This window comes from Nicotiana tomentosiformis, chromosome 2 (assembly GCF_000390325.3).
Source record: "Nicotiana tomentosiformis chromosome 2, ASM39032v3, whole genome shotgun sequence".
Taxonomy (NCBI): Eukaryota; Viridiplantae; Streptophyta; class Magnoliopsida; order Solanales; family Solanaceae; genus Nicotiana; species Nicotiana tomentosiformis.
The window spans coordinates 49,377,923-49,391,963 of NC_090813.1; the positions used below are offsets into that span (position 1 = coordinate 49,377,923).

At 34.8% G+C, this 14,041-nt stretch overlaps 1 protein-coding gene, 1 long non-coding RNA gene and 1 pseudogene across 2 annotated transcripts; all 3 read left to right on the forward strand.

The window, feature by feature from the left end:
* The first annotated feature begins 714 nt into the window (after nt 1-714).
* Nucleotides 715-1,150, forward strand: LOC117279669 (uncharacterized). The gene is made up of 3 exons (XR_004510071.2): nt 715-743; nt 878-930; nt 1,065-1,150. It is a non-coding gene; the product is annotated as an uncharacterized lncRNA (long non-coding RNA).
* Nucleotides 1,151-3,215: 2,065 nt separating this feature from the next.
* On the forward strand, nt 3,216-8,620 carry LOC104108412 (TMV resistance protein N-like; annotated as a pseudogene).
* A 1,442-nt stretch (nt 8,621-10,062) lies between these two features.
* LOC138904763 (TMV resistance protein N-like) lies at nt 10,063-10,797 on the forward strand. The gene is made up of 2 exons (XM_070193268.1): nt 10,063-10,428; nt 10,540-10,797. The coding sequence occupies exons 1-2, from the start codon at nt 10,063-10,065 to the stop codon at nt 10,795-10,797; spliced, it is 624 nt and encodes a 207-aa protein (XP_070049369.1).
* The last annotated feature ends 3,244 nt before the right edge of the window (nt 10,798-14,041 follow it).

Below are 14,041 nucleotides of genomic sequence, written 5' to 3' on the forward strand. Positions count from 1 at the left end.
TACAGATATCTTCCAGTTACTTTAAGGTTCACCGAACGTTTCCTCATACTCATTTTATTACATAACAACGATACCAATCTATCGTACTCCATTGTAAGTGGCAATTTAACATGATACTGTGGAGATAAACTATAGCTCACAGAGTTATTCGCCATCACAACCTCACCTCCCTCCCCCCTCAACCCCCCCAATATAATGAAACCCTTACTTTTCGCTCTTCAAACATTATGAAAAAATACTTGAGAATTTAACAAGAAGACAAATTTGAACGGGAGTTAGGAATATTTTTGAATGGATTTTTGTAAAATCCTAACGCCTTTAAATAAGGCAATGCCTAACTCGGGGGGCTGAATTTATTTAGGTATAACGCTCTTTTAAAGGGCGCTATACCCATTTAAATTATTGTTATGTCAGTTAAACGCATGAAACTTATTGGTGGGCCCATAAAACATGTATAACGCTCTTTATAACTGCGTTATACATATATAGCGATGTTTCTAAAAGCGTTATATGTATAACGCTCTTTTAAAGAGCGCTATACCTTAACGTCCAAAACGTCCGTTAAGGTATATCGCTCTTTAAAAGAGCGTTATACATAGTTAGGTAACTCTCTTTTTTTACACGCATTTCCGTTCTTTTAGTCAAAAAGAACCACAAATGGGTTCTGGACTCATTTAACTTCTAGCCATTTTTTATTTATAAAAAGCTTCAATCTTCAAGTCCAATTTTACATACCCATTAAGGTAAAATCCTTCAAATTTTTGATTTTTTTGTGTTTTTATTAAGTGGGGTTATGTGTTTTTATTCATTATTTGATCTTAATTGGAGTTACTTATTATAACAATTTGTTCTTGCTATGTATTCTTACACTTTGAAGTAGCTAGTGGAAAAGGTGCAATCTTTAACTCCAATTTTTACATGCCCATTAAGGTAAAATCCTTCAAATTCTTGATTTTTGTTTGTTTTTATTAAGTGGGGTTATGTGTTTTTATTCATTATTTGATATTAATTGGAGTTCTGATTATAAAAATTTTGTTCTTGGAATGTATTATGACTCTTTGCAGTAGCTAGAGGGAAAATGGCAGTAGTAGATGATGATGATCATGAGCAACAAGTTAATCCACCACAAGAAAAGAAGAAACCAGAGTCTTTCTTATGTTAAGAATTTACTCAGTTCAATTTTTAAAATATATTTATGAAAATGAAAGTGTTTTTCTAGCTGTTAATCACTTTTTTTTTCAAGGAACGAGAGACTGAGGATGACAAAAGGTGTAATCTTTATTTTTTTTTTTAAGAATTGACCCTGTTCACTTAATTCTTAAATTTGTGAAAAGAAAAGTGTTTTAATGAAGTTTTTAGCTGATTATCACTTTTTTCGAGAAACCAGACTGAGGGTGACAAAGGTCTAATCTTTATTATGTTAAGAATTTAGAGAGTTCACTTTATTATAAATTTATGAAAAGAAAAGTGTTTTTAGGTGTTAATCACTTTTTTCAAGAAATCAGAGATGCCCGTTTGGACATAAGAATTTTTTTTTTTTTCCAAAAAGTTTTTATTTTTTTTCGAAATCAGCGTTTGTTCATAAAATTTCTAATTTTCACTTTAAAATGCATTTTGAAATTTTTCAAAATTTTGAAAAACTCCAAAAAATTGTTTTTTAAAATTTTCACTCAGATTGCTCACAAAACTTTAAAAACAACCAAAAAATTATATTTTATGTCCGAACACAATTCTAATTTTTAAATACCATTTTCACTTAAAATTATTTTTCACTTTTTTTTGGAATTTTACAATTCTTATGTCCAAACGCCCACTTAGAATGAAAAGGTCAAATATTTATTCTGTTAAGAACTTATCCAGTTCACTTTATTCATGAATTTATGAAAAGAAAAGTGTTTGAATGTATCTATCTAAGCCTGAATAGTCGAGGTGTGCGCAAGCTGCCCGAACACTACCGTCACAAAAAAGAAAGTGTCTAATAAAGTATTTAGTTGTTAGTCACATTTTGTTCAATGATAAGTTGTATGCAGAAGGAAAAAGATTGTTCCCGGACGTTGTATGCCACACTAAATAATTAATATTTCACTTTATCGTAAATTTTCTTCAATTTCTTTGTCCATATATTTGGTATTCATGTTTATAGATATTAGTCTTGTACTACACATACATATTTATAGTTTTTCTCTATTTGTGCGTTTCTTCATTATAGCCTATATTTTATTTGCACTTTGCGCTTAAAACCCGAACAGAAGCTAGAGCTCTTTTCGACTTTCGTAACACTAATATGTTGACACTTAGTGGAACCTAACCGTAGTCAAATGCCACGAGGGAAGTGGTTTGAACTTTTGGTGACATATTTTTGTTTGTTTTGTTAGAACTAGTCATTCTGTCTGGTTTTTCATAACCAAGTTGGTTTCATTATTTAGGCATATTATATATTAATTAAGCTACTTTTGGGATTGTTCAACTCAAGTATCAATTTTAGGATATGTGTGTAAAATCCAATTTGCTACTGTATTGCAATTTTGCTCTTTCACCTCTTTGTCGCCCTCCCTCTGATTAAACTTATTTCTCTGTTTGGCTTCTTTAAAGCAACGAATCCTGTGCCTTTATATATAAAACATTCCCTCACATTTATGGATCTATATTTGTTGTCACTTTCTATCCGAGAAAAATAGGACCATAATACTGCTTTTGATTAGTGCAACTGTTGTCTGTGACTAAGAAAACTACTGGGATATTACCCTGTGTTTTCGTTGTAGCTTCATATATCGACTTGTACTTTTAGCTGTCCCTTGTGTACATATTAAAGTAGAATTTCCTACTTCCTTCTATTACAGCGCAAAGAAACCCCTATAACAATAATAATTCTGATCAACTGGAGTAGAACATTAAGAAGAAGCTTCACAATAATTTCCTACCACATTAAATATTTACAGTATGTATCAGTTGACTAGGTCCTATACCAATAATTCTATGGAGTAGAACATTAAGAAGAAGCTTCACAAAAAACTCCTACACTATTTAATTACTTTCTATTAATAATAGAAAGAGAGGGACGTTTGTGTTTGTGCTTTGTGCTTTGGAGCAATAATTCAATTCAACTAGGAAAGGTACACTCTTTCCTTCATCCACTTGTCTTTGAAGGAATTTCCTACTTCCTTCTATTAAACTTCAAAGAATACCCAATAGTAACAATAATTCCTTCTATAGCATTAACTCTTATTTCTTCTAACCTATATATAACTTTGTTGAAAATGTCATCTATGGTTCTCTTACCACAACCACAATTTTTCACATACGGTTTTCTTACTCTTTTCAGAGAATTAACACTGCGTCCATGGCATCTTCTTCTTCTTCTTCTGCTAGATGGAGCTATGATGTTTTTCTAAGTTTTAGAGGTGAAGATACTCGTAAAACGTTTACAAGTCACTTATACGAAGTCTTGAATGATAAGGGAATAAAAACCTTTCAAGATGAAAAAAGGCTAGAGGACGGTGCAATCATCCCAGAAGAACTCTGTAAAGCTATAGAAGAGTCTCAATTTGCCATCGTCATTTTCTCAAAGAATTATGCAACATCGAGGTGGTGTTTGAATGAACTAGTGAAGATCATGGAATGCAAGACTCAACTTAGACAAATTGTTATACCGATATTCTATGATGTGGATCCATTACATGTTCGGAACCAAAAGGCGAGCTTTGCAAAAGCCTTTGAAGAACATGAAACAAAGTATAAGGATGATGTTGAGGGAATACAAAGATGGAGGATTGCTTTAACGGCAGCGGCCAATCTCAAAGGCTCATGTGATAATCGTGACAAGTGAGTTAAAAACACATAAGCTGATACTTTGCATTCAAATGAGTTAAACATAATCTTAAATAAATTTTTCAAATTTTCGGAATAAGTAATGATAGGTGATTATATATGTTTCTATCAATTTAATTACAAACTCAATAACATTGTTATGCAGATAAAATTTCAATTAGTTCTTCAAAGAGTTTGATTTATGTGCACACTCCTTGTATATATCACAATCTTCTTACTTTTGTAGGACTGATGCAGACTGTATTTGGCAGATTGTTGACCAAATCTCGTCCAAATTATGCAAGATTTCTTTATCTTATTTGCAAAACACTATTGGAATAGATACTCATTTAGAGAAAATAGAATCCTTACTAGAGATAGGAATCAATGATGTTCGGATTATAAGGATCTGGAAAATGGGGGGAGTCAGTAAAACGACAATAGCAAGAGCTATGTTTGATACTCTATTAGTAAGAAGGGATAGTTCCTATCAATTTGATGGTGCTTGTTTCCTGGAGGATATTAAAGAAAACAAAGGTAGAATACATTCTCTGCAAAATACCCTTCTCTCTAAGCTGTTAAAGGAAAAAGCTGAGTACAATAATAAGGAGGACGGAAAGCACCAAATGGCTAGTAGACTGCGTTCTAAGAAGGTCCTAATTGTGCTTGATGACGTAGATGATAAAGATCATTATTTGGAGTATTTAGCAGGTGATCTTGATTGGTTTGGTAATGGCAGTAGAATTATTGTAACAACTAGAGACAAGCATTTGATAGAGAAGAATGATATAATATATGAAGTGACTGCACTGCCTGATCATGAATCCATTCGATTGTTCAGTCAACATGCTTTTGGAAAAGAAGATCCAGGTGGGAAAAAGAAACTTTCATTGGAGGTAGTAAATTATGCTAAAGGCCTTCCTTTAGCCCTCAGAGTGTGCGGTTCTTTGCTGCATAAGCTAGGCCTAGCTGAATGGAAAAGTGCTATAGAGCACATGAAAAATAACTCTAATTCTGGAATTGTTGAAAAGCTCAAAATTAGTTACGATGGATTAATAGAGCCCATACAACAAGAGATTTTTCTGGATATAGCATGCTTCTTCCGAAGGAAAAAAAGAAGAATGTGCTATGCAAATTCTTGAGAGTTGTCATTGTGGAGCTGAATACGGATTGCGTGTCTTAATTGAAAAATCTCTTATATTTATCTCTGAAAAAGGTGAGATTCAAATGCACGACTTAATACAAGAAATGGGTAAATATATAGTGAACTTGCAAAAGAATCCGGAAGAACGCAACAGACTATGGCTCGACAAGAATTTCGAAGAAGTGATGATCAACAATACAGTAAGTAGGCTAAACAATACAATACTAGTATTTATTTTTAATTTTCATATTCCAAAAACATATAAGGCGGTCAATTTCAATTATTTGTTCATATTGCTTCATACTCTTGCAGGTGAGTCATTTTAGTTGTTTAATTTAGTTAGTAGGAAATGCGAAAGTAATATTAATTGCCTAATTAGTAAAAAAAAAAAAAGACATTAATTGCCTAATTTGTTATGTAGACTCTTTAATTTACGTTGCCTAATTCGTTTTTATATATTTTTAAGTGATGAATTAGTCTAGCTAGCAGCCACTTAATCTGTTTGATCCAATTTCATTCTTTGGATTAACTTGAAAATTGTATGACATTTTATTACATAATAACTCAATCACAGATTCACTTAACCATTGTTTATTTTTTTTATTTTAAAAAGTCACTACAATTTATTGGTATTGTTTCAATTGCAGTTTCTTTCTATCGCAACATGAAAAGCTTATAAACTTGACTCTAATGAACTTCTAAGAAAAATGTAATATTAGAAAACAGAACTATAGAATTAATTGCAAAAAATATTTCTTTGATACCAGGGGACAATGGCAATGGAAGCAATCTGGGTTTCTTCTTATTCTAATACACTACGCTTTAGCAATGAGACCATGAAAAATATAAAAAGGCTTAGGATATTATACATTGACAGAAATTGGATGAGGTTCTATGATGGTTCCAATATTAGCCATGATGGCTCCATTGAGTATCTGTCCAACAACTTGCGTTGGTTTGTTTTGGATGGCTATCCTTGGGAGTCATTGCCATCTACATTTGAATCCAAAATGCTTGTTCACCTTATACTCTCTAGCAATTCACTGCGTTATTTATGGATGGAAACAAAGGTATAAAAGTTAAGTTTTATTTTACTTTTATTTTTCTTTCTAACTATCTTTGTCTTTTAATTTAGTGATAATGAACAAATATTATTGCTTTTGTCACGTATTATTTGAGGTACTTTCTATTTTTGCTAGAATTACGATGCATATCTTTAAATGAACAAAAATTAATAATAACATAAGCTCAAATTAATGTATTTCCATCTCAAAAAAATTATTATAATTTATATTAGTTGGTGTTGTTCCCAGTATTATTGTAAGATCTTTATGTCTTTTTTTTCTTTTCTCCAAGTCTTCCCATCATCGTTTTAACTAATTCAGTTATTTCTCATAGTAAGATTAGATTCATATGAATCTCATCCTAGGGCTGTACATAGTGGGATGGAAGGAATACTTATTAGTAAAACAAAAAAAATTTATTGTGTACAACTATTTTCTTGAATGATATATATGCTTTCATACATTTATTACACTTTTTTAAAGAGAGAAACACTTTGCTCTTTGCTACAATTTTTTTCAATCATGTTAAATTATAGTAAGCAATATTTTTATTTATAATTTACTTTTATTCAATTTCTTAACAAGTAATTTTCCATATATAAAAAATAAATTTCTAATTTCGCACAAAAATAATGTGTTGGCCCTCATAAATCAAATGCTATCATTCATTTCTTGTCGATGGAGTAATAAATACATTTAGGAAAGCTAGCAATAAGAAATTAAGAAATCAAGAATAACAGAGGTCATTTGATGCCCACAAATACAAATGAAAAAACAAAACAAAAAAGGTTTCTACATTCATAGATAGCCTCACTAGCCAAATATTTTATTATTGGAATTCTGTTGTGCAGTAAAATAAGTTTTTTTTTCTTCATTCTGTCTATGTTCTGAACAGCATTTGCCGTCTCTACGGAGGATAAATCTCAGCTGGTCTAAAAGACTGATGCGAACACCAGATTTCACGGGGAGGCCAAATTTGGAGTATTTGGATCTTTCATATTGCAGTAATTTTGAAGAGGTTCACCATTCCATGAGATGTTGCAGCAAACTCATTCGGTTAAATTTGTATTATTGTAAAAGCCTTAAGAGGTTTCCATGTGTTAACGTGGAATCTCTTGAATATCTGGGTTTAGAATATTGCTCAAGTTTAGAGAAATTTCCAGAAATCCACGGGAGAATAAAGCCGGAGATACAGATTCACATGCAAGGCTCTGGGATGAGGGAACTACCATCCTCTATTACTCAGTGCCAAACTCATATTACCGAGCTACATTTGAGGGGTATGGAAAACCTTGTAGCTCTTCCAAGCAACATCTGTAGGTTGAAAAGTTTGGTTAGTCTGAGTGTGTGGGGTTGCTCAAAACTTGAAAGCTTGCCAGAAGTGATAGGGGATTTAGACAACTTGGAGGATCTTGATGCCAGCAATACTCTAATTTCGCGACTTCCGTCTTCCATCGTACGTTTGAACAAACTTAAAATCTTGACTCTCAGTTACTGCAATCTAACAGATGGAGGATTTCCGGGAGATATTGGATCCTTATCCTCTTTGAAAGAATTGAATCTCAGAGGAAATAATTTTGAGCATTTGCCTCGAAGCATAGCCCAACTTGATGCTCTTCGATCCTTAGACTTATCAGATTGCCAGAGGCTTACACAGCTGCCAGAACTTCCACCAGAATTAAATGATTTGCATGTGGATTGTCATATGGCTATGAAAAGTATCCATGATTTAGTAACAAAGAGAATGAAACTACAGTGGGTGATATTCAAGCCACTTGATGATGCACACAATGATACTATATATAATTTGTTTGCACATGCCCTGTTTCAGAATATCTCTTCCTTGAGGCATGACATCTCTGCTTCAGATTCCTTGTCCGAAAATGTGTTTACCATTGTGCATCCTTCGAAGAAGATCCCAAGTTGGTTCCTCTATCAGAGAACGTATAGTGGTGTATCAGTTAATTTGCGTGGAAATTGGTATATACCTGATAAATTCTTGGGATTAGCTGTATGTTACTCTGGCAGATTAGTTGACACCACAGCTCAATTGATTCCCGTATGTGATGATGGGATGTCGTGGATGACACAGAAACTTGGCTTATCCAACCATTCAGAATCTGATTCAGAATATTATATACATTTTTTGTTTGTACCTTTTGCTGGCTTATGGGATACATCTAAGGCAAATGGAAGTATGGACTTCGTTTGTTGTATAAAGAAGAACCTGAGGTTGAGGCCTTGTCACAAATGAGGGAAAATAACAATGAACCAACAGAAAGTGAACACCATGACTCCGTGACCAATGAAGCCAGTTCCTCCTCCTCTTCTAAGAAACAAGAGTCACATTTCTAATTTTCGTTGGAGCTCTGTCTTTGAGAATCTGCAGCAACATGTAGAGCTCTGTCTTTAGAAACTTTGCAGCTCTTTCCTACAAACCCAGGATTTTAGCTCAAATACATGTATATACCTCATGCCTTGTCTTTTTTTTCTTTCTAGCTCCTCGGGTATTGAAATCTTGTGTTTTCTCTTTTTATGTAATTCTCTCCTTCTATTAGCTACAAAGTCTTCTTCCAAAATCAATATATTTTTTCCTTTCATTGTTTCTTACTTTTTCCTTTTTCGTTTTCTTTCCCCTATTTACAGGAGCTCATCAATGTCTGTGCTTGTTTTGCGCCACGATTAACCATGGTGAGTTAAAGGATTCCAACAAGTATATTTTTTTATGTTCAAATCAGATCCTGGAATCATGTGATCTTAATCCAATTATTTCTTAAAAATAAGATGAAGCAAGTTTTCACAATAAAACTAGGCATTTGGCCCATTGTTTAAATTATGGATGCCGGAAAGTTAATCATCCATGTTGAAAAGATGTCAAAAGTGCAGGCAACCCATTTTCAAGTCTTGAATGTTAGCTTTCTATGCTAAATTCAAATTTGTATTTTCGACTTGTTCATTTATGATGGTTCTTTTTTGTCACGACTCAAAACTCAACATGTCGTGATGACGCCTATCACAGAACTAGGCAAGCCGACATTCACAATAAAACTAGGCATTTGGCATTAAAAATAAGATGAAGCAAGTTTAACAGTAATAACTCTCATAAATAGCCGATATAAGCAACTGCGACTCGAATACAGTTTTCCCAAAAGTATTTGTATTTCTATAATTTACGCGGGTTACAAACTTTGAACAATCTTAAGTTAAAAGATGTAATCCTCTAATTCTTCTCCTCAATATCGTCAATTCGAGAGCTTCCCTTTTTCTGGAATTGATGGACCACTTGTTGTTGGGATTTGACCACAAATGCAGAGCTGGGCTTTGATCACAAACATGGAGGATGGGAACTTGCGGCTCAACCCTTGAAGATGACGACTTTTTGCTATGCAGAAGACTTGCGAATCACCACCGGAAATGAGAGCTTCTCTATGTCATTTCTTGTTTTCCCTTTTTGGCCTTATGGAGACCCCTATTTATAGTTGCAGGGAGAGAACTTGTGATAAATACTTATCTTTTTCCTCCAATTTGATTGGCCAACTTGAGTCATCAAACCTATCACTAAAGCTATGTGATAAGCTTGCATATAATTGGTTCATTTGAATATTTGGCGACATTTGATTGGTCCTTACATTTGACTTGGCATGCTACATCACTTATGCACGTGACATGATTTTAGTGGTCCTTGATTTGACTTGGCGCGCCACGTCATTTACACATGGCATGGACATTGGGCTAATAAAGTGGGCTCTGAAGGCCAACTCAATAGACTAGCCCAAAATACTGTTGGACTTGTGATTTAAATTTATTTCTTGGACTTAAATAATTTAATTTGATTTGGTCCAACTTTTTTTTGTATTTTGGAATTACGACCAAATTTTATATGGTCAAAATTGAAAAAAATTAACCATATATTTTATTATTAGAATCAGCAAAATATGTTCTTTCTTTTTTCTTATTCAGTCTGTGTTCTGAACAGTATTTGTCGTCTATATGGAGGATAATCTCAGCTGGTCTAAAAGACTGATGTGAACACCAGATTTCACGGGGATGTCAAATTTGGAGTATTTGAATCTGATGTATTCTGCTCTTGAAGAGGTTCATCATTCCCTGGGGTGTTGCAGCAAACTCATTCGGTTAAATTTGTATTCTTGTAAAAGACTTAAGAGGTTTCCACGTGTTAACGTGGAATCTCTTGAATATCTGAGTGTAGGATCTTGCTCTAGGTTAGAGAAATTTTCAGAAATCCACGGGAGAATGAAGCCGGAGATACATATTCACATGCGAGGCTCTAGATTAAGAGAACTACCATCATCTATTACTCAGTACCAAACGCATATTACCAAGCTAGATTTGAGCGGTATGAGAAACCTTGAAAGCTTGCCAGAAGAGATAGGGGATTTAGACAACTTGGAGGTGCTTGATGCCAGTGATACTCTAATTTTACGACCTCCGTCTTCCATCGTACGCTTGAACAAACTTAAAGTCTTGAATTTTGGATGCTTAAAACATAGAGTGCACTTTTAGTTCCCTCCTGTGGCTGAAGGATTACGCTCATTGGAGCATCTGGATCTCACTTGTTGCAATCTAATAGATGGAGGACTTCCGGAAGACATTGGATCCTTATCCTCTTTGGAAGAATTGAATCTCAGTGGAAATAATTTTGAGCATTTTCCTCGAAGCATAGCCCAACTTGGTGCTCTTCGAATCTTGGACTTATCAAATAAGAAAGAGTCTTCTTATTTGATAGATGTTGATCGTAGACTTCTTTTCTGGCTTCTTTGATCAGGTAAATTAGAGGTTTCTTTAATAATGCATCCAATAGAAGCCAAAATTACGTCAGTGAGCTCCTTTACAGTGAATCTCCTATATGTATTCGAAGAATCTCCTTGATTTTTGATTGATGATTGATGATTTTCTTACATTATCATCACACTTAATGGAACCTAACCAAAGTCAAATACTATGCAGGAAGTATATGCATTCGAAGATTGTACTGGAATTGATGATGTACTTACATTATCTTGACACTTAATGGAACCTAACCAAAGTGCTTTGAACTTTTGACTTAAAAACATTGAGAATTCAACCAAGCCCGCATGGCGATCCGACAAAAGCAACATTACCAAAATACAACATATTTTGGTTTGTTTTGCTTGTACTATTCATTCTGTCTAGTTTTTCATATACGAAGTTGGTTTCATTGTTTAGGCATATTAATTAAGCTACTTTTGTGATTGTTCAACTCAAGTTTCAATTGTAAGATATGTGTGTATAAGCCGAAGTAAGCTTCAGCTGTGTGACATTTAAAGATGACCTTATGCCAAGTTCAACTGCTTTGTTGAAAATGCAAGTTCAGGCTCAGAGATAGAAACCGGTTTCGAGTATCCTTGTCTCACTCCTAAACTGATAAACATACAGAGACCTGATCCGAGCTGTTTTTCCATTTGCAATACTGTCTAAATATGTAGGAAAAACAGTTCCAGGTGGTTGCATTTCATCAATTAATTTTACTAGGGTTTGGTAGGGCGATTCTTTGACGCATAGTAGCTGCAAGAAAACTCGAGCTGTTTCGAGTTTTGATTGACAAAGTGAAGATGAAACACTTTTGAATAAGTTTGTGTACATGCAAAAGAAAATTCAGGCAGCAGTCAAATTTACATAAAGAAGGGAGAATTACTTCAAAGTGGTTCACGTAGCTCAACTGGACTGAAAATCCAAAAGAAAACTCAGGTCGCGGCCAAACTACATAAAGAAAGGAGACATTTTTCAAAGTGGCTTAGGTAGATCAGTTAGACCGAAAATCCTATGTGGTTCGAATTCTAATCAAAGAAAGAGAACGCCGGATAGAGGAATTGGGTCAAATCATCAGGCTCATGACCTGAAGATTGAATGTTCGAATCATGTCCCCGCCTAATCAGTGGAACATTATTTACTAGCATAGAAGGCAGGTAATGTCAATTGGCGAAGTGACGTTAAGCATCCCAAGCGGTACGAAAAGAGGGGCGTGATAATATCATCTACGTTTGTACTGCTCCTGGTTGATCAGATTCAATAAGACTTGACCCGCTCCTAGCTATTTCTGATGGGGTCCATCTCATTCAAAAGCCAAAGTAATAGGCATGTTCTTAAGGAAAATACTTGGCTGACAATTTCTTTGGTTTGGAAGCAAATGTTATTGAATTGTTAACATTGAAGAAAAAGAAGGAGAAGTGTGTGCAAATTGTCAAATATAGTAGGCTTCAGAGAGTGAGGCTTCGGCTATAAAAGGAGAGTTTCGGCTCTCATTTCTACACACAAGCAAAGATAAAGAAAGAGTGAGGTTTCACAGACAGGGCATAAGAAAATAGTCTTTGAGTAAAATAGAGAGTGAACGATATTGTAGGGAGGTGAGAATATCAAAAGAGGGTTATTCCTTTTGAGTGTTGTAGTGATCTTTGGAGTATTTTACTCAGACCTACAAAGTATAAAATTCCTTGCTATAGTGATATCAGTTACTCCTCTTAGGGCCGTGATTTTTTCCCTTATTCAAAAGGAGTTTTCACGTAAAAATCTTGGTGTCGTTGTCACTCTTTTATTCTTCTTAATTACCGTATCTCGGCGATACATTATTATTCTACTTTTATTACCGTGCATATTATTTTTGTGGGGGTTTATTCCTAACAACTGGTATCAGAGCACAGGTTCTGCTCGTTAAACAGAAGTACTATTCACTGTCGGTAGTACTATACTCGGTGGAAAAAAAAAGTCCGGAGTAAAGTACGAGGTAGCAAAATTCAACGGAGATAGCAGTTTCTCAACATGGCAAAGAAGGATAAGGGATCTGCTCATCCAACAAGGTTTACACAAGGTACTAGATGCTGATGCCAAAAAGCCTGATATAATGAAAGATGAGGATTGTGCTGACTTGGATGAAATGGCTGCTAGTGCAATCAGGTTGCACTTATCAGATGATGTAGTAAATAACATCATTGATGAAGACACCGCATGCGACATTTGGACAAGGTTGGAAAACCTATACATGTCCAAAACGGTGACAAATAAATTGTACCTGAAGAAGCAGCTATACGCCCTACATATGGGTGAAGGTACGAATTTTTTGTCATATTTAAATGTGTTTAGCGAACTAATCACATAGCTCGCCAATCTCGGAGTGAAAATTGAGGAAGAAGATAAAGCCATCTTGCTATTGAAATTGTTTCCATCTTCGTACGATAATTTGGCAAAAACCATCCTGCATGATAAGACTACTATTGAGTTGAAAGATGTCACATCGGCTATTCTACTCAATGAGAATATGAAAAAGAAGCCTGGAAATCAAGGACAGACTCTCATCATAGAAGACAGAGGCAGAAGTTATCAAAGGCATTCGAGAAACTATGGTAGATCCAGACCTCGTGGCAAGTCTAAGAACCGATCCAAATCAAGAGCCAGAAATTGCTGCAATTGTGATCAACCAGGTCACTTCAAAAGACATTGCTCAAATTCAAGGAAGGGCAAAGGTGAAAGCAGTGGCCAGAAGAATGACGACAACATAACCGCCATAGTGCAAAACAATGCTAATGTTATCCTCTTTATAAATGAGGAAGAAGAATGCATTACTTGTCAGGTCCAGAGTCTGAATGGGTGGTTGATACATCATCATCTTACCATGCCATACCGGTAAGAGAAATGTTTTGCAGATATGTACCAAGTAATTTTGGAACTGTGAGAATGGATAACACGAGTTATTCAAAGATTGCGGGGATCGGTGACATTTGTATCAAGGCAAATGTCGGATGCACATTAGTTCTAAAGGACATGCAACATGTACTTGATTTGTGGATGAACTTGATCTCGAAAATTGCTTTAGACCAAGATGGATACGAGAACTATTTTGCAAATAAAAAGTGGAGACTCTCCAAGGGATCATTGGTGATTGCAACGGGAGTTTCTTGTGGCACATTGTGCAGGAAAAATGCAGAAATATGCCAAGGTGAATTAAATGCGGCACAAGATGAGATTTCTGCATATTTGTGTCTCAAAAGAA

What these genes read in the sequence shown, in the direction of transcription:
- LOC138904763 (XM_070193268.1), top strand. Translation starts at nt 10,063, where the DNA reads ATGTCAAATTTGGAGTATTTGAATCTGATGTATTCTGCTCTTGAAGAG. An exon ending in GGGATTTAGACAACTTGGAG is followed by an intron (nt 10,429 to 10,539) that starts GTGCTTGATGCC and finishes GTGCACTTTTAG; the next exon opens with TTCCCTCCTGTGGCTGAAGG.